Source organism: Chiloscyllium punctatum, chromosome 45, assembly GCF_047496795.1.
Source record: "Chiloscyllium punctatum isolate Juve2018m chromosome 45, sChiPun1.3, whole genome shotgun sequence".
Classification (NCBI taxonomy): domain Eukaryota; kingdom Metazoa; phylum Chordata; class Chondrichthyes; order Orectolobiformes; family Hemiscylliidae; genus Chiloscyllium; species Chiloscyllium punctatum.
This window is the reverse complement of record NC_092783.1, coordinates 50304075-50329704: the sequence shown is the minus strand read 5'-3', so window position 1 is coordinate 50329704 and position 25630 is coordinate 50304075. Positions and strand designations below refer to the sequence as shown.

At 39.3% G+C, this 25630-nt stretch overlaps 1 protein-coding gene across 2 annotated transcripts in view; it reads right to left on the bottom strand.

Moving 5' to 3' along the window:
- The window catches only part of usp49 (ubiquitin specific peptidase 49), a 68198-nt gene that overhangs the window by 32391 nt on the left and 10177 nt on the right, over nucleotides 1-25630 (bottom strand). For both annotated transcript variants that reach the window (XM_072563723.1, XM_072563724.1), the window contains exons 2-3: nucleotides 10090-10239; nucleotides 2780-4252 (exon numbers count right to left, since the gene is read on the bottom strand). In XM_072563723.1, the coding sequence (XP_072419824.1) occupies nucleotides 2780-4189 (1410 nt within the window). In that variant the 5' untranslated portion in view covers nucleotides 4190-4252; nucleotides 10090-10239. The remainder of the gene's footprint in view (nucleotides 1-2779; nucleotides 4253-10089; nucleotides 10240-25630) is intronic.

The following is a 25630-nucleotide window of genomic DNA, read 5'->3' as shown; positions in this document are numbered from 1 at the left end:
TCCAACTACCACTTCTCAGCCCATTGGCCCATCTCATCAAGATCCTGTTGTAACCTGAGGTAACCTTCTTCACAGTCCACTACACCTCCAATTTTGGTGTCATCTGTAAACTTACTATCTGTTGTCAAATCTAATGCTGTTTATATTTTTACATAACCAATGCAGACAGATTTCAAAGGAAAAAATGGAGGTATGTTTCTCTACTCCACTGTCCATTGTCTTGTCACATTACAACAGGCAGCACCTGAAGCCCAAATGGAACCCTGCTCGCAGGTTTCGGCCAATGCTTAGCTTCTATGAAGTGCAGAAGTAGCCACAGGGAGGGACCACTGATCTAAGTTTCCAATCTGGGAGAATGCCTGGGTTTCTGTTCCCAACTGCTGAATAATGCCCCATTGCAATTCATATGTAGCAATGCAAAGATTTGCAGAGATTCAGCTCTGCAGTTCCACACAAACACCCATTAGCAGTCACCGTTTTGGCTGACACATGGGAAGGGGCCCATAACCCACATCGAGCCACTTTGTGGAATATATTCTCGTACCTTGAGTGACCAAACAAAACATGAAAAGTATCAAACAATCGGACACTGGATAAACAATTCCTGATGTCGCTTTTTGGGCTTATTTATTTACATGCTTTGTCCTCTTTAAAATCTTGACAAGATCCTAAATTAGACAGTGTCTGTATCTGGATTATAATTCAAATTGATATGCAATATTTCTCACTATTGAAAGGATAGACCCAACAACCCACTAAGATGATTTTCTTGGAAATGTTTCTTCTGAAGGAAATATTTGCTCATCTTTCAGACTGCAACCTCTGCTAACACAGTTGAAATTTGCTGCTTGCACTGAAGGTTTAAACAGATAAGAATAAAATCTGGTAACTATACTAGAGTACCTTTTAAACCCGCAAACCCCTGGTAACATGGGCAAATTCTTGCAAGTGGGTCCTGCAGTATTATACCTCCAAGGTAGACCTCAGAAATCCAGTTCCGCAAAAAGAAAGCTCATTATATTGCATAATGCATGCTGGTGGAAGCAATTTTAAAATATGACAGCTTCCCTCTAAATTCATGCTATTTATACATGGCAACAATGCTGATGACAGTGGCAGCAATGTTGGAGCAGTGCTCTTGCAGGAACAGTGTGTGGTACAGCTGTTCAACAGTCAGGAACACAGTGTTCCAATTCCTGGTTGGCCCATTCCTGTTCCTCTACCTTGCCCCTGGAGACAGGAATGAAGCCACCTGCTGAGGTGAAGCTGTGCGCCTCTGGAGTCACAGGCGGCATCTTATTCACAGTACAGGGCTGTTTTTGGAAGCTGCTGTTTATTTAAATAGGGTAGGAAAAGCATAAAGTGCACAATTGCCCGACCTGAATCATCATACTTACACATGTTCAGATTTAATACTGCTGGGGTTTCACTTTGCAGTAGACAGTAGGGCAGCGTGCAATGTAAATGAGCTGACCTAAAGGTATTCTAGCGGATACCTTGGGAATTTAGAGGAGCAGCTGGATCAGACCATTATAAAATGAGCACAGCGAAGCAAATAAAAGACACAAAGGCAATTCGATAACAGACATCCCATCTCTATCCTGAGAGGGAGTTACATCAAAAACATGGGTGCATATTTCTGACAGAATCTTTTGTGACCGTTTCATCAAACAATTCGATTAAAGAATCGCCTTTAATTGAAACAATTCCCAATTATGACATAGTTGCTGCATGCTGTAGATTTACCACCCTTTGAAGCAATGTAAAAGTCCAGGTAGGGTGACTAGGAACATGCAGTTACCCAAAAACGGGTCAGAACGGGAACAGAACGGGTCGCATATCTTCCTGGTGCTCTACGAGGAAAATATGAACAGAGTTCTGGACCATGAACGATGTAAAATGCGTCAGGCTTACGATGAACCGATAAATTATTAGTTCAACCAATTTATGGGACATAAGTCACATCAGACAGATTATTATTCAGCCTCTATTTTTGTGAAAAAGGATCCCCTTCAGCAGTATGCTTTACTCTGTTGGGAATGGTGGTGGTGGTGGTGTGGTTGGCAAGGTGGGGGTGGGTGGGTGGGGGGGGGGGGGGGGGGGGGGGGGGAGGTGTAGACAGAAGAAATGAGGAACCAAAGGAAGTTACAAAGCAAAAAGAATTCACATTTCCACTCAAGACTGAACAGTACTTGGTGGATGATGGGGGAAAGTACAAGGTTGGGCTTAATTCTGATGCTTTCCACAGTCAAATAGCTTGCCAAGACTCATTATCAAGACACATATGTTAAGAATCATCACTTGGGCACAGTAACAGATGGCTACAGGCACCCCGGGAACCAGGCTGCAATAACAAACAGCACCTTCAGGACAGCAGTGAGATTGTAACTAAAAAGTTAAAATCCAAGATTAGAAATACCTTGAACATACTCTTGCGAGTATTGCTGAAAAAAAAATGATCACTAAATAACACATGCTAACAGGTTGGAAATGAAAAGGGATCACATTCTCAGTTGCAAAGCAATCTTTTTTCAGTTTTCATTAAAAAATGTGAAAGATGGCAATGCCAAAAGGACATGGCTTTAACTTTTATATTTAGCTCAGGCAACTTTACTGCTACATCTCATGCATGTGATAACTGATAGAAGAGTGCTGTCACTGACTACAAAGTAGAAAGTATTCCATTCAGCAGCATTGTCATCCTTCATCTTGACAAGATCAGATCAGGAATGAAGAATTAAATTAAAATAAGACTGCACACACTGTCATTTTCATTTACCTGACTGAGCAGCTGCCCATGAAAGATGGTGTTCACCACCTTGAGAACCTGCTTGGTGAGCTTCCGTTGAGAAAAAGGAATAAGGATCCTGTGCTTTGTACCTTCTGATTCCAGCTCCTGCTGCACTTTGTCCAGTAATTCACAAAGAAATTCCTGAGCGTCTTGCTGACCATATCCCCTGAATGCTGGGATCAGGCTCCATACAGAGTGCAACATAGCAAACGGAGACACCAAAGCCCATTTCCCAGACCACATTACTCGAAAGAGTGTGTGAAGTTCATGGCAAAGAGAGATGTGCTTCGAACTAGGTTCCTTGGGTTGAATAAGTTCCAGGTTCCTGGCCATAGAGGCACCTCCGTTCAAACCAGCTGGCATGCTGTATCTCCCTGAAGCTCCCACATGATCGTTTCTTCCTGCTATGCACGATGCAGGACCAATCCCCAGCGTGACCTTGTTAGACAATCGTGTTTTGCCATTTGCGGTCCTTGCCAATAGTTCTTCAGTCTCACAGAGATCAAGGGTTAAGAAACACTCTCTGAACTTTTGCAAGTGACTGAGTACTTGCAGGATAGAGTTCATGTAGCAGGTATTACCAAGATTTCTTAGACCCGTAACACCAGGAGTTACCACTGGTTTACGCTTGGTAGCATAATACCGCTTAATTTTGTTCCTTTGTCGTTTTGAGGTAGGGGCAGTTTGTAGCACCTTTTTTCCAGTTGGTTTTTTACACTTTGAGATATGGTCCTCCTTCCGGATTTGAAATAAAATCCTTGCACTTTTCCGAGGTGGGGCATTGACCAGCTCCTCCATGAATTTACGCTTTAGCTCCTGTCGCCGCTTCCTTGCTTCCTCCTTTCTTCTGTCCATTTCCTCCTGTAGCCGCTTTTCTTCCAATCTACGTTTACCACTGGTTGTTTGTTCAAACCAAATGCGCATTGCCTTTGTTAGCAAAGACTGGCGTCTGTGCCAAAGAGCAGTGAACATCTGCTCCGTACTATGAGTCTGCCCTTTTTTATTCTTCTGAAACGAACAAGGAGATTCCCCGCAAGCCATTGACCGCAATGCCCTGCCATTGCGTGCCATTGGACTGCACTTTTGGTTCTTTATTGCACTTAAAGTGCTTCTCAACAGTTTTAAATCCCCTGTAGCATTGTCATTTAACACATAGTCGTCACAAAGATAACAAAAGACATAAAGTTCATTGACCTCCATAGCCAAAGGATGCCTAGTTTCCTCAAAGTGTTTGAGTGCATGCTCCTCGATATAGCGACCACATGCCACGTGGGAGCATTTAAGACAGGCCCAAACAGATTCAGTGGTGTTACAGTCCATGCAATGCCACTTCTGGGGATTCAATATGGAGTGATTTTGGGCGAGTCGCAGACGCCCTACATGCTTACACCTATCCATGGCTTTAAAAGCTCTCAGAAATGTTCTGGTTGTAGTATCCTTGGCCTGCTGTACTGCTTTAACCTGTTAGGGGAAAACAAAAAGAGAAAAAAAACTTTAGCTGTTGGGAAAAAAAATTATAAGCAGTAAAGCATCAAATTAGAAGGCTCTCCTCGTGATAAGTTCTAAGCCCTTGTAAGTGCCCCAGTTCTCAGGAATCTTTTCCAAATATCCTGTTATCTATTAAAGTTAAGAACAAAGGACAAATCATTTTCTTTACACAGCTTCTCGCCACTATTTCAGGAGTGGCATATCAAGAGGCCTTCACTGCCATTTCATCAAGTCAGCAAAGGGCTACAAGTTTGTGACAAAGGATCACAATAACCTCAGATGATAAGTGCATCAATTCTGAATCAAGTCTAATGCTGGTTAACCCCTACAAAGTACAGAATATGGAATTAATCTAAAGTACTTCATATTTAAAGAATTAATGTCAGGGAGCTTACTGCTTTTTCTCTCCACAACCAGGGTTTTTAATCACGAGTTATATGCAATATAAAAATTGAGAATGAAAATATTTGAAGGCTAGCACACTTGATTGAAAGAACAATGGTGCTAAAAAAGAACACTATTCAGATTAAGTGGAGGGTAAAATTGTCAAATAGGATTGTAGAATTAGAAATTATGTATTTAAATAGCAGAAGGGCATAGGTTAAAAATCAAGCATACTCCAGTCAGGAAAAATGAGAGCTCAAAGATTGGGCAATATAGATGATTGAAACAATTAAAGATTTTGAAACCAGAAAAATATATTTTACAGGGCAGATAAAATTAGAAAAACTAAAAATTGGAGATTAGAAAGGAATTAAAAGAATGAGTGAAAATTAATAATAATAAAATATACACCTAGTGAAACAAAAGTCAAAGTATTGATTAGTGGTGAAAAGATGTTAAAATATGAATTAAGCCTCATTTTTACAGATCAGGTGGCTATTTGGATTATAGGAATAGCAAAGAATACCTAGAGGCAGCCAGTTGGTATACAGTGACTTCGCTGGCAATTGTTAAATCTGTCATTTCTTGCGAGCACCACAGAACCTTGCATCGTTATCTATTTCAAATATTTGTCCAGTTTCCTTAAACAATGGCCTCAGACTCAACCATTTCCTGTGGAAAAGCATTCCATGCTCATATAACAGAGTAGAGAAATTTATTTCTCTCTTCCCTGATGCTTCAGTGGCTACTTCCTATTCACTCCAGTATACCTCTCCCAAAACTGTAAATCTGTTCTAAACGGTTACTTTACATTCTTCTGTAAAAAAACAGTACCATTACTTTATGTTGTACCCTCACTCCTCATTCACAACTATAGGATTTTAATTCCTGCATCACCCTGCCATATCTCCAAAGCAGTCTCTAGTACTCATGTCCTTATTGCGCAGCGTTTTGGGTTTTCAGCAGAGAGATCTAACAATGGCCTCATCCTTGCTTTACATTAGAGACAGGGGTGGAACCATCAAAAAAGTTTTTGCTTAACCAAAAGGGAAATCATTGTTCAAAGAGTTCGTACCAAAGATGTTCTTCAAACTTAAAGACTGATAAATCACTGGCACAAGATTGTTTACAATCAAAAATCCAAATGAAATACAAAGGCTATTAATACAATTTCCCACATTGTTGCTGCTGGAGATGTGGACAGCAATAAACGTTGACAGTCTTGGGGATTCAATGGAAATGTGGTAAATCAAGAAGTTATAGATCAGACTAGAGCTTATGGCATAGACAAAATTTACTTCACACTTGAAAAAGGCAAAATTAACATGGATTCTACAGATAAGTCACTTAACATTCATCTCAGAACTTTTCAAAGAAATAACAAACAGAAAGGTTGATTAGATTTTTTAAACACAATTGAGTTGTGGCAATATTAATTACTTAAAGGAATTACAGGAGACATTGCTTCTATTTCCTGTAAAGGCACTCGTAAAAATGCTTTTGAAGAGTAATGATATGACCACAACCCTGACCAGCACCAAAATTGCAATTACACTTCATAGGCCTGAAAGGATGGCTAACATGAGAAATGTTACACTGAACAATCCAGTAAGGGGATGTACCAAAGTTGATGCTTGAAATGAGTAGTTATAGAGAGTTTGTACTGCAAAGAGATATGAATTAGAAGGGTTTGGAGGGATATGGGCTGGGTGCTGGCAGGTGGACTAGATTGGACTGAGAAATCTAGTCAGCACGGACAGACTGGACTGAAAGGTCTGTTTCCACGCTGCACATCTCTATGACTATGTACGTATCAATAACAAATTTAAAGGCACCTAACAAAAATAGAGCAAATAATGCGAGATGACTTTAACTGCCCTAATATAGATGTGGAAAAACAGAGCTAAAGGCAGGGAAGGAGAGGAGTATTCAAATTCACAACAAAGAGGGAGTGAACTACTGATCTGCAAAATGGATTAGGGCAAGTAGAATGCTTTACATGAGGAGCTCATCATGCTAACAGTAATCAACAATGTCTCAATGTAGTGTAGTGTACAAAATCCCATGCACAAAACACTACATAGGACAAACAGGAAGACAGCTAACGATCCGCATCCATGAACACCAACTAGCCACGAAACGACACACACGCAGATGACAAGCAACATGAATTCGACTGGGACAATACTACTATTATAGGACAGGCCAAACAGAAAACAGCCAGGGAATTCCTAGAGGCATGGCCCTCATCCACAGATTCAATCAATAAGCACATCGACCTGGACCCAACATACCAACCACTGCAGCGACAGCTGGAACTGACAACCGGAAGCGGCAGATTCAAACCGCTATAAATGCTGGAGGAAACATCACAAAAGCGCTTCACAGGAGGCTCCCAAGCACTGAGGATGTCACCTAGACAGGAGCGAAACGTCTGCAACACAAATTCCCAGCTCGGCAAACAGAACCACAACATTAACTTACTTTCTTCACAGATGCTGCCTGGGCTGCTGAATTTTTCCAGCATTTATTTCAGATGGTGGGGAGGGCTACTGAAAATTATGAGAGACAAAGTAAGCTAGCATTTGAAAAGCTAAGAGCTAATCACAGAGAGCTAGTACAGATTTGTTAAAGCCAAATTGTACTTGGCTAACTTGAATGAATTCTTTGATGAGCTAATACAGCACATGCCTAAACAGATTTCCAGAAGGCATTCAGAAGTGCCATACCGGTGGCTTAATAGAAGGTCAAAACCCACAGAACAAGTGGAAAGTGGCAATGAAAGTACAAAATTGGATCAGTGACCAGAAGCAAAGGATTGCTCTTTGACAGAACTTTTGATAAAGTTGCAGATAGTGATGAGAATAATTATAGATATTTGAGTGACAAACAGGGTGGTGAAATAACAAATGAAGTTCATTGTGGGGAAGTGTGAAAGTGATGTACTTAGGACAACCAACGTGGAAAGTCCGTGCAATATAAACAGTACAATTTTGAAAACCGTAAATGCACAGAGAGTCCTTGGTGTCTAGACAAAGAAATTCCTGAAGAACTCACAGCAAGTTGATTGAAAAGGCAAATGGTTTATTTGGGTTTATAAATACAACAGCATAGAGATATCATTTTGGAAAATTTACAAGTAAGCAGGATTATGGACAGTTCTCAGCAGCACACTTCAGGGCAGATGTAAAGACCTCAGAAAAGAGCATTTCAATGATAACTGACTTCATTTGTGTGGAGGAGTTTAAAAGTTCAGGTTATTCTCCTTGGAACATTTAAGTGGTGTCTAAATAGAGGTTTTGATAGAGCAGATAGACAAAATATTAGTTCCTCTGGCAAATGAATCAATAACCACAAGTCACAAATTCAAAACTAGCAAAAGTTCTAGACTTAGTATTGAGGAGAAATAGTTTTATTTCATCATTATAATCTGGAAAGCTCCATGTCAAAAATAGTGCAAGCTGGAGTATACAAAACTTACAAAGTTACGGCAAAGCTAAGGGCATTGAACTGGGCATAAATGCTCTTTCAAAGAGCTAGCACAAGCATAATGGGCCAAATGACCTCTCCCTGTTGTCTCGGTGTTTTTATGGCATTTAACACCTAACTATGATATATCTAACCTGAAGAACGCTAGGTCCTGATTGTGCCGCTTCCAATGCTGCAGTTTCTGTTAAAGACCATAAGACACAGGAGAAAGAAAGTACACCATTCAACGTGTTCATGGCTGATTGCATTATCCTCCACTCCACTTTCCCGCCTTTTTCCTACAACCCTTGATTTGCTTACTATTTACAAATCTAACTCAACCTTAAATATACTTAACAACCCAGCCTCAAAAACCTACTGCAATAAAGAATTCTATAGATTCACTACTCTCAGAAGAAAGTCTTCATCTGCCTTAAAAGGTGCAACTCTTTTTCTGATGTTATGCCCTCTGGTCCTAGACAACCATTCCCCATCATCCCTGTTAAGTCTCTTAGGTATCCTACTTGAAAACAGTCACCTCTCATTCTAAATTCCAAAGATTACAGGCTCCATCTACTCAACCTCTCTTCATAAGACAATGCCTCCACACCCACTATCAACCTGGTGACTGTCTCTGGACTGCCTCCAATGGAAGTTTCTCTTGCCTTGGATGAAGGGGCCCAAAGTTGTTTACAGTATCCCATCGCTGGTTTTACTAATGCAGAGAATAGTTTTAGCAGGACCTCCCTGTTTTTACACCCCATTCTCTTTGAAATAAAGGCCTTGCCTATTACCAACTAAACTTGAATGCCAGCTTTTTGTAATTCATGGATGATAACTTTCAAACCCCTGTTCCATAGCCTTCAGCAGTCTTTCTCCATTCAAATAGTATTCACCACCTCTATTTTCTTGCCAAAGTGCAAATCTTACATTTTCCCACATTATATTCCATCTATCAAGAGTTTGCTCACTCGTTTAATCTGTCTATACCCCACTACAGACTTCAGAACCATTCTCAACACTTGCCTTCCAATCTATTTTTGTGTCATCATCAATACAGTCACTTCCCTCATCCTGGTCATTAACATATATTGCAAATAATTACCTCCCGAGCGCTGATGTCTGTGGCACACCACTAGTTGCAGGTTGGCATCCTTAAATGACCATGTAAATGTTCCAACTCTTTATGTTCTGTTAGTTAGCCAATCCTCTATCTATAATACCTTCAACACTATGAGATCTTCTCTTATTAAGTAGTCTAATGTCTAGACCCTGGTCAAATGCCATCTGAAAATCTAAAATATATTATATCCCTGCTTCCCTTATATCCATCCTGCCTGTTACCTTCTCAAAGAATTCTACTAAGTTTGCAGGGCATGATTTTCCCTTCAGAAAGCCACACTAAGTCTGCTTGATCAAATTCTATATTGCCAAAGTGTGACACAGTACTATATCTATCGACAAGAGGGTACTAATTGTTATCATCTGGCCATCTGCAATTGGGATCAGCTTCCTCCCCGGGTTACACAGTGACTAGTTCTGGAATGTGTATAAGTGGAAATAAATAAACCATTAAACTAGCCTGTGAAACTCTCTTCAACTGAAAAATACGCCAACACCACTGCCTTGGTTAACCAAAGAAAACTGGTCAATTGCCGAAGGTATTGGCTGGCAGTATGGAACTGTGGCTTCATGAGGAACATAGCAAATTTGAAAGGAAAATTAAGGATTACTGAATACAACCCACAAGCAAAAAGCCAAGAGGCAAAGTCTATCTTCAATACTACAATTGACACAATCATTTTTAAGATCAATTAATGGATATTAATTCCAAATTCTAACCTTTGGAAGTGCTATCCCTCTTCATATTCCTAAGCACAGTAAAGGAAAAATAAAGAAAACAACTATATTCATGTTCTTGGCTGCACACATTATCAGGTTGAAAGTATTGTACTTACTTAGACATTCTTAAACCTTCTCCCAACAACAGAGCTGTCACAGTATGAAGAAATACCATCTCAGCAAGCAACAGTCACAGCACTGTACCTCCACGATACGTTGCTAGGAACTGTCAGGATACCATATTACAGGCAGTCAACCTTACAGCTCTGAAATATAAAAGAAAGACACATTTCAGTACTAAGTCCAACAACAAGCGAACCCCTCCACCCAAATCAGCATACGAAAAATACTAACTATTTTAATTAGTGAATAAGTCTAGCAACAGGAGATATATTAAGAGAACGAAACCTTCTGTAGTGAAACAGAATATTAATATTTAGACAATGCTATTTCTGTAAGCATCACTAACTGTTATCATCTGCATTCTATTTGTTACTTCCCTTTCTTTCCCAAGAGGTATATGCACAGCTGTGGAGGATTGCCTTTTTATCATTTTAATATGCAGATACCCTAAGATTATCTACCAACATAGCTGTCAAGATTCATTTGGTTGAATTTTGATTTAAAACTCTTATACGAAAATGGAACTGCAAAAAACTGTAAAACAAAATGAAAAAAATTATATAATTTCTGATGATATGCTTGCCCGAGGTTTTAATTGTACAAAGTGGTCAGCATTACAAACAGCAGGTTTCACCAAAAGCCAATGATATGAAGTGACATAACACAACTGTGACTACAAGGTGGAATTCCAGAACAAGGTTTTCGATTTTACTTTGTGGCATTATTTATAATGTCATAATATCATTTGAGTTAGAGAACAGAAAACCTAAACAGGACATTCAAATTAATGCATGGGTTAACATCATTTATTTGTTCACTCTGCTGTACGATGTATGTTGCATCTGTCATGCCTCGCCTTCCTTGAATGCACGTTAAATGTACAGTTAACCCTTGCAATAATGTGCAAAGGTGAATAGGGGGGGGGGGGCACACAGAAAGTAAGCCATGCACCACAGTGACGGCCTATTAGCATGGCATTTCCTTTCATCCCAGGAAACAGCATGGTGGAAACAGTAGGAAAAGATTTCTAAACATTCTTTTCCTACTGTCCTGATGTGAAGACAGTGGCCAGAGGAAGCTTTTCAAGACACAATAAGGGAGAAGGGACACAGCAAGTTAACCTTTGAGTCGGAGGCGGAGTGGGGTGGTGAGGGGGTGGGGGGAGCTGTGAGCTAGAGGACAGTAGCACAGGAATGAGAAGCAATTTTAAGCTGCACGCGGCTGGGCAGAGACAGAAAATCACCCAACATACTTTTTATTTTAAAAAGGTGATTAAAAGGTAAAATAGTTACTAAAAACAGCACTTAAAATATTTCTTCTCCACCCAAGAGATTGCAGAAGCTCAGGATGGACAGTTGTTCAAATCATGCATTCAGACTTAGGCCTCTGCCATTGATCAATGACAGAGAGAGATGAATGGAAGTTCCAATTGGCTGATTTGATCAACATGCACAAAGGAGGCACATTGAGAAAGTGTGAGGGGGCCTTAACAGAATTAACATGAATCACAGACACGTCATTTGTTGCAGCATTTTTTTTCTTCTTGAAGCGTTTCACCCACAATTATGAGCATGCTACAAAAAAAAGAATTAGATCAAAGGTGCTTAAAACAGAGATAAAACAACTCCACAAATTGGTGCAGGGATCATTAAATAGAAAGTATCAGGGCATGAATGTAATAGGTATTCTGGAGTTTAGAAAAAAAAACTTGCATTTTGACAGCTGTACTCGCTTTAAAACCTAACACTAACTCTCTGGAATAATTGGTTTCAAAAACTGCACTTCATATTCATCAATGCTCTCAAATTATACTAGTGCAGTTTTCAAGTGCTAATGGAATTTAACTTTTCTCAAAAAGAAAAGCAAAACCTAAGAGGAGTGTATTTAATATTTCAAAACCCATGATTTGGAAGAATGGCATTCCATCTTTCCACTCAGCATATTCCAGTTCAATTATAACTTTACACTGGCACAGGTCTAGTACTTAGCAATAAGCTGACCCATCTCATAGCACTCTATTCCCGAAGGAAACAGGAATATGAATTGGTCATACCAAATGTCAATGCCAGTGAAATCTACACATAGACACATCTTGATCGAAACTAAAAATTCCAACAGTGCATTTTTTATTCTTGGAATATATCTATTCCTTCTTCATTTTATAGCAAACAATTAACTTATGCTCTGTACACAAGGCTTGCCATGTTGTTGTAAATGAGTCCCACACTATCTATTATCAAATTGCTGAGATTCCTCAATATTTTTAAAAACAAATTTAAATCAAAATTAGAACTTTTTTGGCTAGCAAATTAAGCATTTTTATAAAATTTTCATTGTCTCTATTTCTCTGAAAGGCACTGGCACTTCCTGAACAAACCGAGTACAGGTTTAGGCAGAGTGTGTGCTGTTTGTGGAGGAAGGCTAAACTGGTACCAATTCTGGCTGCATTTTTCTCCTTTAGAACTCAAGGTCAGAGAGTTTCATTACCACACACTGCATAGCTCAACTAATACAGGAAAATACTCAGATATTGAATCACACAGACCATCAAGTTTCATGTTTGATCCCTGACCACATGGTGCATTACGCACTTAAACCCCATACTGAGACCACTACCTCTTTCTCAGGCTACTACAGTTACAAGGCCTCCCTCTAGGATCTTATTTGGTATGCTCGGAGAGTTACAAGCATCATTAACAAGACAGGGACCAAGCTGTCTTGTTGGTCAAGATCAAGCACACACCCAGGACGAACAATTACATGGAAGTACATTTTCTTTGTTTCAAGAACCTTGACAAAAATGTAAGTATCCATCATCGGACTTATCACAGAACCCTCCTGGTCTACATGGTTTTTAGGTATGGCATTATATATGGCAAGATCAGACAGAATGCTAGGGGGTGCCAGTCTTGAAAAGAACAAACTTCCATTTGTGAAGTACTTTTCAGGACTTTATGGCATCCCAAAGTACTTTCTACCCCAGAAAATCTTTTGAAGTGTGGTTACTATAAGGAAGTGCATCAAATTCACTCGAGAACTCAAATGGGAGATAAACTGCCAATTAATCGGTTTTAGTACTGCTGATCGAGGGATAGATTTTTAGGGTCAAGGTGAAAAACTCTTAGTCACCTTTTTAGTAGCGCAGCAGGATCGCTTACAACCTAATGAGGACAGACGAGGCTTTGACAATAATGTCTAATCGAAAAGGCTGTATTTTTGATAGTGCAGTGCTCTTGCTGTACTACACTGAAGTGTCAACCCAGATTATATGCTCAAACTCTGGAGTGAGATTTGACTCCAAGGGAAATGTGCTACAGCTGAGCAAGGCTGTTACATTGTACATGGACTGCTGATACTTTAAGAGGGGTTGGTACTGGCAACCTTGTACAGCTGCTTTAAATATTATTTTAGATTCCGAAAGGTTAGCATCAATGAGACAATCCCTAGTGTTTATTAAACTCAGCTGCCTTATGCTTACAGCTCTAAAAACCAATGAAAAACTGAGTTACAACAGCTCCAGAGGAACACTGGAGCCACGTTTCTGTAGACACTAAAGTTGGATCTTGGATTCTAGACTCCAGATTCCAGCAGCAGCAACATGAAAACAGCATTCACAAATCCAAAGAATTGCATAGCTCCAAAATAGTAAGCAATACACTCCAGAGCTGAGGAAATTTCTGACAATGTTCAGTAGGCCAAAGGTTTGGATGAAAGCATTTCCATTTAAAGTAAACTTAATGTTGAAGAACAAAAATGTTGCCCACTTTCAGCCAATAACCTAAATGCCTCCATTTAAGAACAAGAAACCTTTCCACAACTAATACCACTCCCTAACTAGCTGCTGTCATGTCAGTGAAATCAGAAATCTCAAGGGAAGAAATTGAGCTAAACCACCACGACATCTTACACTTACTTACACAGTATCTTTAACACATCTCAAATCTTTTCAAAAGGAACCAGGGCAAAAGAAAAGATAAATAGAAGGACAGGAAGAAAGACTTGATTGAATTAGGCAAGCGTTAAGAGAAAGCATAAAAGGAAGAAAGGAAGAGAAGCAGAGACATTTAAAGGAGAGAATTCCAGTTTGGGCAGCATGCGAAGCAGCGTCCAATTTTGGTGAATTATAGAACAGCAGCAAGGACGAACTTAAATACGAGGACAGGAATTTCAGATCTGCAACACTGAATAATCAGGGACACATTGCGATTATGAGCAGTTAGTTCAGATAGGGATGATAAGTGAAGACAGGATACAGATGGAAGAATTTTGGATGAGCTGCAGTTTACAGGAGGAGAAAGCTGGGAGGCTGGCTAAGCAGACATTCCAAAGTGTCACAAGTATTTACTGAAACAAGCAGAAGCATGCCAGTGCTTATGCTCCTTACAAGATTCCTCTCACCTTGACATAGAATTACTTGTGTTTAACAAAGGGAAGGTGAGGTTTCAGGATAATCAGGAGTGAAGATCACAAAGATTTAAGTAGCAGGTGAACTGAGGTAGAAGAATCAGCTGACTTATGGGAGGTGGAAATAATTGTTATTTTTGTGATGGAGATGATATCAATTGGAAGCTCAAACTGAAGTGAAATAGAAAGCTGAGTCTATGATTAGAACACCCCATTATATAAATGGTGGGGTCAATAGGATGGCCACTGAGTGTAGTTTTCTTTTAAAATAAAATTTGAAAAACCTTTTTGTTGAATTGGCAAATGGGTCATGTGGTACAAAACTGTACCTAACGAAGATGGCCTCAAGACAATCTCTATTAATCCATTGCAACGAGACTGAAAACTGAGATCAGCCTCAGTCAGCTCTGGTAGACAACAAAAAGGGGTCAAGAAAATTATTTTTGCCATTCTTAATTGTTATATAGAGCCTCCTATTGAAAAATATTGATAAGCGGATTATATACAGGATTGGGCTCAGCTGTGAAATTTTCCATGGCTGAATCCATTATGAAAAATCACCAGTTTGACAAAAGTATCATGACGTTGCTAGTACCTCCACAACTGCATCTACAGTAATGTCCTTATTTTCAAGAGGTCAGGATGATGGTGGGAGGCAGGAGACTAGGAGGGAAGTGGAAAGGGGATGGAGTCAGAGGTCAGTCTGAGGTGGTGGTAGGAGGGAGCAATTCTAGCTTACCAAGTTTGTATTGGTACGAAGCTAGAAACATCCTAAATGTCAGGCAGAATAGATATGTTTTAAGCATCCTCCCTTTCCATCCTGGGTTCATCTGCTGAGTGTAAAAAAATTCAACTGGTATGAAACCAGCATTAGTATCCCAGCAGCCTAGTGATTACTATGGTAACAGGAATACTGTATTTGCAATAACAAAAGCTCTTTTCTCTCTCATGCTTGAGGGTCATATGTGCATTCTAAGCACCACTCAGGAGGTACCATGCTGCGTTTGTAGTTTAAACAGGATAAGTTCAGATCTCATTGTAATCAGCACCTGCAGCAGAGAACCAACCTTCTACCACAATAAATAGTTGAATCTACTGGACACCAATTCCAGCACCAAAATGGTGCACCAATTGCAATTCAGGTTTAATGGTTCTTAAGAAAAAAAAATCCTCATCATTATTCAGCCAAACGAATGCTTTTAGACAGGGAAACATTGAGTAGTCCGTCGCCAAAGAAAAACCCAATTCAGGTTCCAGGGGATGATTAGACTCAGAAAGCTGCGCTAATGTGCTAGGTGAAGGTAAGATACAATTACAAAGGCTCCTCCATTCAGATACTATCCTTCGACCTCTCCTGAGGCTCCGTGTGCACATACCAGGTAGCATGCTACTCGGCCGTAAAGACCTGCATTTCATCCCGATTTTATGGTAAGTCAACCCAAAACATGCTGATCCCAACTGTTTTGGAGTACTAAAATTGGCCTCAACATACCTGAATCAGGGAAGGCAAAGAAAATTAGCCAAAATCATAGAAGTGCAGAAGGGGGCACTTTGGCCCATCAAGTCTGCACCGACCCTCTGCAGAGCATCCCATCCAGATACATACCTCCATCCTGTTCTTGTAACTCTGCATATACAATTGCTAACCCACACAGATTCCATATCCCTGACACCATGGAGCGATTTAGCATGGCCAATTCACTTAACCTGCACATACAGTCATAGAATCAGAGATGTACAGCACTGAAACAGACCCTTCAGTCCAACTCATCCGGACCGATCAGATATCCTAAATTAATGTAATTGCATTTGCCAGCACTTGGCCCATATCCCTCTAAACCCTTCCTATTCATATACCCATTCAGATGCCTTTAAATGCTGCAATTCTTGATTCTTTGGGTGCTTGCAGTCTCAAATGCATCAGGGACAAAGGGTGTATGTTTGCTTGTCTGTGTGCATGACAGAGACAGAGAGAGTGAGTGAGGGAGGCATGTATCTAATAGAGTCCCACCGGAGCTGTCTGATTCAGTGCATGATATTCCAATATTATCTTCTTGACTTCCCGAGTGGTTTGGTAAATTAAAATTCAGCTACCATAATCCTCGAAATAAAGTCATTTTCATGGCTTTTCAAAGAGGATTTAGGATCACCATGAGTTTGTACATTGATTAGACCAATGAAATCTCAACTACTATAATCCCATTCTAGACAGATACATGAATGGGCAAGGGTGCAGAGGGATACAGATCCTTAGAAAATAGGTGACAGATTTAGATAGAGGATATGGATCAGCGCAGGCTTGGAGGGCCAAAGGGCCTGCTCCTGCATAGTAATGTTCTTAATTCTTTGTTCTAAAAAGAATTTTGTCAATTTGTTTTTACCACTGCATTAACTATTACTGCACTGCGCTTGAAACAAGTAACAAGTGCAGGTTTTGCTGAGCAAAAATCAAAATTTGGAAATTACTGAAGTGGAGCAAATTGGAAAAGGAGTGCACCATTTGCCTCTGCCAATTCAGGATTCTTTACAATCAACACAATACCTGACATCCATCTGATCAATAGCGTCAATAGCTTGCATCCAGTGTAAAAATCAACACCACAACTTTGCTCCAATAGGCCAACCAGTTGAATACAGCAAACTTTGTTTGAACCAACTTATCAATCGGCACTCTTGACAAACCAGCAAAACTCATGTACCTCAAATAATGCGATCCACTGCAACGTCAGAGTCTTTGCTATAATTAAAGTATAACAGTGATGTATATATGTCCTGCATTACATTTCTATTACTTACTTACTGTGTTTGCCATGCATTATTCAGCACTTCAAACCTGCTCCACTAATAGGATCTTAGCCGATCCATTCTCTATATGACAACTACACTTGCCCACACATTCCTCATTCTCTTCCATACCCAAAAAGTCCTAATTTGTCATGAGATATTGAACAATATACATCCACAACCTTTGGAGTTGGGATTGTCAAAGATCACAATGCCAACAATGAATGGATATCTCCGTAACTTAGTCCTAAATGCATTTCCTAAGTTAGAGTTTGTGACCCTCAGCTGTAGTCTCGCCAACCAGGGGAAAGAAACATCTTCCTAACATGTAAGTTATCAAGTCCCTTAAGATTTTATACGCAATAAGATTACCTCTTATTTCTGGTGAAGAACAGGTCCAGTCTACTTGATCTCTCTATACATCACAATACTCTTTGCAACCCCTCCCCCGAATAGTAGTACAGTGAATCTCTGTTGCAATCCAAAAGGCTAACATACCCTTCCTGAGGTAAGGAGGCCAAAATTGTTCACAGTGCTCCAGGTTTTGGCTCATCAAAGTCTTGTGCAAATGACTCAAGCCTTTTTCATTAAGTTCTAATTCTTTAGGAGTAATGGCTGACATGGCATTTGCTTAGATAGTTGTTTTTGTACCAGCACAATTAACTCTGATGTGTACAAGGACATCGAGGTTCCTTTGAAAGCTACTATTTCTCATTCTCCCTCATATCCCTATACAGAGTCAGTACCAGCTGTGTGAGAAAAAACACAAGAACATTTACAAACACACCATGTTCCAGAGAAGCCGAACTGGATATGAATTCAGGGTGCAATCTAGCTGTAGAAGATCAGGGAGCACTCAGTGCTCAGCCTCACCTATGAACAACTGCCGGTTGAGTGATATACTGGAGAATTAGGGCCAACTGTGCAACTACTCCCAATCATAAACTACATATCATAGGAGAGAAAAGGGAAGCGTACAAAATTGGATAAGAAATGCATGTATTTTTAAACATTCAACTACATCAATGGAAAACCAGATTTTTCTGTTTAAGCTAATACAATTCTCAGCGCAGGGTGACACACTGGACTTTCTTAATATTGCATGTGAACAAAATGAACCTCACTGTTATTAATAACCAGACATCTACAAAGCTATTGGAAAATTGGCAAAATGTAATTAGTGAGTTAATCCTGTTCTTACTTCCTCCTCTCAGTCTGCTGCATGCTAAAATGGTCACAAAATAATGTGACATGTTCAGATTGAAAGGTGATTCAGTCACAGCACTGAACTGCCCAAAACTAGTCCCAATAGATCCTGAATTAGACCCAGACAGCATTTTACTCATGCTTTATTACGAATCTTCAACAAATAATCCCAGGGATGATTCAGTGGGAGAAATTCCTCAGTCCACAGTACTCACTGGAATAACATTAAAATCAAATGGCAAGCTCATGCTTGTGCAGTTGTTTGAAATTCCAAATTAACACTTTGACTCTGCCTCAAGATGTAAAACAAGTCAGTAGGCAGGACACTATAGGTTAAGCCTGTTAGAAAGGAATAGAGTGGCATGGGATACTGAGTATTTATCTCCTGCATCCATGAGGTGAGTTGGGGGTGGAAGAGGAGTAGGAGGAGAAAGACATCTCTAGAGACAGGAAAAAAATCTCTCTCAGGGGATAGTTTAAGCTATTTTTTTAATAGCCTGTTAACATTACAGCCAAAGAGAGATGGGAAACTTTAGCTCCAGAAACTCATTTTAATTCCAATTAAATTGAATATCGTTTTTAAAAACAGAAGAACTTAAGAATTTGTCTAAAACTATCATATCTTTAAAAATTTATTTTTAAAGAATCAGCCAATTTAAACAAAGGATAAATTATGGCAAGCAGCAAGATTTGAGAAGACTCCTGTGAATTAAAGTATCAGGTCTTTTTTTTAAAAGCAGTAATTGCATTAGGAAAACCATGCAAAAAAAAACTTCAAACACAAACAGAAATATGGAAGTTCACTCAGATTATTCAGAATTTGGTATGAAAGCTACATTCTGGCTCTATTTTGTAAAATTCAGCACCATTGCCTCTCAATGGAAAACACACATCAACGTCATCCATTCACAAATAACACCACCACATTTTGCCAAAGAAATATGCTTTGTCAACAGAATTACAAGTTCCACATACAAACATTTCTCTACAATACAGTCAGTGATCACATATTAACAAGTCTTACTACTGTATATGCATCATCAAGCAAAATTGTGCAATCTGATAACTGATCTGTGAATGGTAGCAATCTGTGGAATCTGGCACTGACCCATTTGACTGGCATGATTGCCTGAACAGAATTAAATCCCTAGCTTTGAGGCTGTGCCCTCACTGGGGACATTTTACCTTGCCACAGCCAGATTATGACAAGACTCTGCTTTTTCTAAACAGCCAAGTGGAGGAGAGACAGGAAGAGATCTAGCAGAACTAGTCTCACAGAAGCACAGTTCCTGTTCATTGAACACAGCAGCTATGAGGAAATCTGTAGATCAGAAACTTATTCTCCCAATGGAGGCTCTCTCTCTTTTCAGAAATAATCATCTGATGCCCTGTACAGAGTGAAGTGACCTGAACCAAGACAGCGACTATAATTAACATATACGGCCACTGGACTCAGGGAAGAGGAGAACATCAGCCAGGCCCTCTGACCCCAACCTTTAAACGACTGAATCTTGTAGGTATATCAGGTATTTTGAAAATGATTTTAGGATGAATAGTGATGTCTACTACAGTTGAGCAGCCTCCTGAAACTTATCAAGGCCTTGCTTTCCTAAATGAATCAGACAGGTGTGGATGGAGGTGGGGGTGAGACAAGAGAGAAGCATCAACATTTTATTTGAAAGGCCGATTTAGGCAATTTTGAGAAAATGTCTGAGATTCTGGGAAATTCCGAAGGAAATCTTAAAAACATGCCAGAAAACAAACCTTCAGCTTAGAACCCATATCCCAAAACTCCTTATTTATCTTACAGTTGCAAATTCTCACTTGTCTGACTTGAAGAAAAAACTGTAGGAACAAATGCAGGTACACTCTTGAGAAACAAGCTAATATTCTTCAGCAGTGTAAAGAAACACATGTCCTGGGGTGTCATTTCAAATGAGAGTTGCAACACAAGATTCAAACATAAACCAGATGAGAAGCAACAACTAATTTTAACTGTGAATGTGGAAATAAAGCTAGCACATGGGTGAAGCAGGTAGTCCAATACTGCATGGGGAATAAAACGATTCAGTGCAGTCTGGGAAAAGGGAAAAGAATTCAGTTAAGAGATCATGAAGGTGATTCTTATTTAAGAGAAACTATGAGCCACATTTAAGGTTCTCAGGCAGCCTGTAACGTCTGGCTAAACATTATTCATATCTCCTTCCCTGGAACTTGCTATCTAAATAAGTCTTAGCTTGTTTGACAAAACCTATCAATGTATTTTGCCCAGAACAGGTTATGTGTAGTTCACAGAATATTCCTTTGGCACAAAGATGGCAAAATACAAGGCAAAACTAGAAACATGACATTTTATCAGAGTAATTTTCAAATATATCAGAATTTCAAAACATATACATCAGTATAGGCAAGCTTCAAAGCAAACATTTACAGGTGCAGCTCACCCAATCTAATAAAGATGCAGTTCCTGTGTAAAACCACTTATGACATTAGACATGCAATGCAGCTAGAGGGAAGATGTGAATACTGATCAACGGCAAAGCTTGCATGGAAGATGGATTATCTACTAAATCTCCACACTAATCAGAATTACGAGGCAGCATTTTATCAGGGTAGACTGACCTAGTGTAGAAGTGATGTATCCTAAGAAATGTAAATATAGCTGAATTTTAAAAAGATTGAAAGATATCTTTTATGACATAAACTGATCAGGTGGAGATCATCTGCAAGAGTATTTATACTGCAGTTGTATGTTTTAAGATAATACATTAATAGTAGAGTCCACTGAACCAAAAAAGGCTGATTTCATATAATAAGTTAACACCGATGCATAACAAAGCTGACATTTGTCAATCTACCAGCACTGTACACAGACGAAATGACAAAGCCAGAGAGACACGCTGCAGCTTGCTCCTTCACAGTAATCAACTGCACATTTAAAGAAAATTAGGGTCAACAGAAGGACATGAATTTCCAAAAGTTCATGCAACTAAAAATACAGTAACAAGAAGAGACCATCTCTCAAGTGTGGCAGGGGAATACAAACATATTCATAACGTGTTTTCTTTCAGGAACATGACACCAGACTATACATTGCATGGGGTAGCTGGCTCCAATTTGAAGGGCCAAGCATCGAAACACTTAATAGAATAGAACAGAATAGAATAGAATTCCCTTCTGCCCAACAAGTCCACACCAACCCTCTGAAGAGTAACCCACCCAAACCCATTCCCCTACCCTATTGTCCTATATTTACCCCTGACTTAATGCACCTAACCTACAATCCCTGAACACTAATGGCAACTTAACATGACCAATTTACCAAACCTGAACATATTTGGACTGTGGGAGGAAACAGGAGCACCGGGAGGAAACCCACTTTCTTTTAGCAATAATGCTTGTAAAAGAAAGAATTGCATTCATGCAGCGCCTTTCAAAAGGCCCCAAAGTGTTTTACAATCAAGCGTTATGATAAATAGGAATGAAGTACCAGTTCTGCAACAACTGGACAATAAGTCAGTTTAAATATCAATACCAAAGACCAACACCACAGCTTTTTACACCATATTGTCAAGGCAGCTAAATGATTAACAATTAGAAGCAGGAACCTTGTAGATGTGCATTCAATGATACCTGCCAGAGATGTATATATAAATGTGTATATCATGAGTGAAACGTCACAATCAGTCAATGCTCACAACTGCAGTATGGATGGTAAGGTACTGCAGGGCACCTGGCACTCTATGAACCATTCAACAAGCCCTCAGGAGAACAGATGGAATAAAAGCAATTTGATGTTTATGAACCAGAGGAAGAGAGAAAGATAGAGGATCAGAGAAGTACAAATAAACTACAACACAGCAACAGGCCATTCAGCCAAATTGGTCTGTGAGAGTCAATTGCTAGATCATGTCTAGCCAATGTTAGGAAAATAAAACTGTACAAATATTAACAGTACAGCTACAAATAAATATCAAGAGTAATGGGAAGATATAGATAACTGGATATATTAATCCAGACAGCTGGATTACAGAGATAAGTGGTGCCTAGAAACTTTGTAAAATCGGTCTTTACAAAACATTTCTGTCATGGTTTAAACAAATAAATAGCCACATGATGTGGTGCTTTGGTCACACAGAGACTGTAGTTTGTGATAATTTAGCTGATTTCATCTGATATAGTTCTGGAGTATTTAAATTTTGGAATTACTGCTCTCAGAGAAAAGGGATCAATATTAGCCAGGAAAGTCTTTCCTAAAGTATGCTCATGTAGAAACCAGTTGCAGGAAAGAAGAATCTGCCAACAATCGTGAATCAAACATGAAACATATCAGAGTGCAATTCACTCTCAAGATGAAATGTAAAGACAAAAAGATTCAAATTCTTCTTAACAAGCTGAATGCCAAAACTCATCAAACTTGGTAATATAAACTTTATGTGAACTCTGCATTACAATTTATATTGTCTTGTCAAACATCAGAAATTTGTAAACAGTTTTCCAATGCCCTAAATCAATGTCAGTTTTGAATGTATCATAGTACGGTAAGACACTAGCGTAACTTTTCCGAGTGTAGGATTCAGCACAGGACAAAACATAGAAAAAAAATGGACAGAGGGGAGAGAATATCCCAAACATTTCAAACATTATTTCAATAGAGACAGAGACAGAGAGAGAGATAAAATTGTGACAATTGTCTCTCTCTCTCTCTCCCCACCCCCAGGTGCTGACAAATAAGCTTCTGCATCATGTTGAGGCTGGCCACTCTCCTGAACTTTGCATAGATATAAACAGATACTCAACAGTCTGGCTCAACAGCATGAAGAAGGGAAATTACAGCTATATCTAAATTGGTCTTTGTACACATACATTCCAACAGGGTCTACTGAATTGTGGTAGTTGTAGTGGGGCAGGGGTTAAGCTGTAGGCAATTCATTCCTCCATAAACTGGAAAGGATGGGGTGGGGATGGAATGAAGCTAGCTTTGGCAGTGTTATTACCAGCTCAATCAACAGCAGTGCAAAAATCAAATATGCATTTCTGCTAAAGAAAAAAAGTGCATCCATTTTGTAAAAAATCAAATTGAATGTCAGTCAACGGTTGCATAACTTCCTACCATGTAACTGCAGATTATTTCCAGATAGCCTGCAATAGATGGGTCACAATCCTAGTGGCTGCATTCAGTTTGTAATTTGGGGCACGCCAACAGTTTCTATGAAGCACAGAATATCATCAATTCTTTAAAGAAACAAATTCAGAACAGATGTCTGAAATGTAAACATTAATATACAACTGAAATGGAATTTTAAGGAGAAACTATTTGTTGATATGTTTACTCTGATTTTCAGGTAAGTTTATGCAATTTTTTTCTCACCCTTTGATTTCAATAGGCACCTGGAAGTGATTTCAAGGTTAACATTTAATCTTAAGGGCCCACGTGACCGTTATAAACCACTCGATCTTTACTCAAGATTTCAGATATCAACAGTGTGTTTCAGGTAGATAACAGCACTGTACGCATTTCCATATATCCATCATTCTCAAAATTATTTTTGAACATTTAAAAAATAAATACACAATGTCTGAAAGGTGACCCAATTTTGCTGCATAGCTTTAATGCTCTGTACTGCCAGGGCAAATACTTGAATGAAATTTTGTTTGGAAAATACACCAAACTACTAAACATTTTCTGATAGCAAATTAAAGTCCATTGTTAAGTATACAAAGGCAATGAACTCCCACCATGGTTACAAATTAAGGGCACTTCCTCATGATGCACCCCAAACAATAAGATAAAGCCCATTTCATTTACAGTCCAGAGCTGTTTTTGCATCTAGCTGCACACGCACACAGAGTTTTGGATTCTTGCTCCATCTATAGCAAGGTGGTTGCAACAAAAATGGGAAGAGAGGCTGCTCAACAATCGATCTTGAATTTCAGAGAACAACACGATGCATTCGGTTTTGTGTAATGCTACATCTCAAACCGTTTTCTTCTCTTGACCAGTCTTACGTCATTGTGTAGACAAACTAAAGGGCTGTCAAGTGCTGCTAATATTCCAATTGCTGGTTTAACACATTTGTAATTCAGCAGGTTCAACTCACGAGAAAAAAGGCAATAAAGCCATTGTGCAAACTATGCACCACAAAAACAAAGTGGTGCTCTTTTTAAACTTTCTAAAAATTGTATATGTTGGAAAATGTGAAGCAAATTAAATGCTGGTTAGGTCAGATAATTTTAAAGTTTGACTGGTTTCTTCCACATCACAGCTATCCTGCAAATTTCTCACACTGGGGAGTGCAGGATTTTCCTTTCCCCTCAAAAAAAATAAGCCTCCTGATAAGAAAAAGCTGTTCTGGTTATAAACAAGTGTGATTGTTTTTCTCTTTCCCCCCCAGCTGCAGCACACACCCCCAGTGATCTAAGGTGACCTTGCACCCTTTTGTCCCGTGGCCTGCCCCATTAATCAGCCATTTAACGATGGATAGTCACACAACAAAAGCTTCAGAATGTGTTAATAGCCTATTCATGAAAGGTGAGAATAAGCTGACGTGCCATCTTCCTTCAATAGCACATATGGTTACGACCACAGAATTTTCCTAATGTGTCGCCTGTCATCGAACCAAACAATAGAAAAATTATAATTGGTGCAATGGATTTTGCATACTGGTCAATTTAAAACAACTTTTTAAAAAAATGTGCAAGTAAATACTACATAACACTCCCTCAGGAGGCATCATCATCTATAACTATATCAAATAGTGGGTTTAGCATTCACCTAGATCCTGCAAGTTTTTACTGACTCCATTCTGCCTCTTAAATACTCATCACGTTTGTCAGTATATCACTTGCTGCCACCCTTTCCTGAGCCTGCCCCTGATTCAAAATGGCATCCCAGACGGGATAAGCGTAAATGAAATGATTGCATTAAGCATATTTTATGTGTACCAGTTTTCCAGTACCCTTTTTCAATCCTTTGAAATTGAAAAAGGGTACTGGAAAACATTGGTACACATCAAGTTAAACAGTAGATAATCTAACCAAAATTACTCAAGCTAATGTGACAATGCCTGGACAATTCAAGTTTGCTCAGACATATATTAGCATCACTGATCTCTGACAAGCTGCAGCTGAAAATGGAAT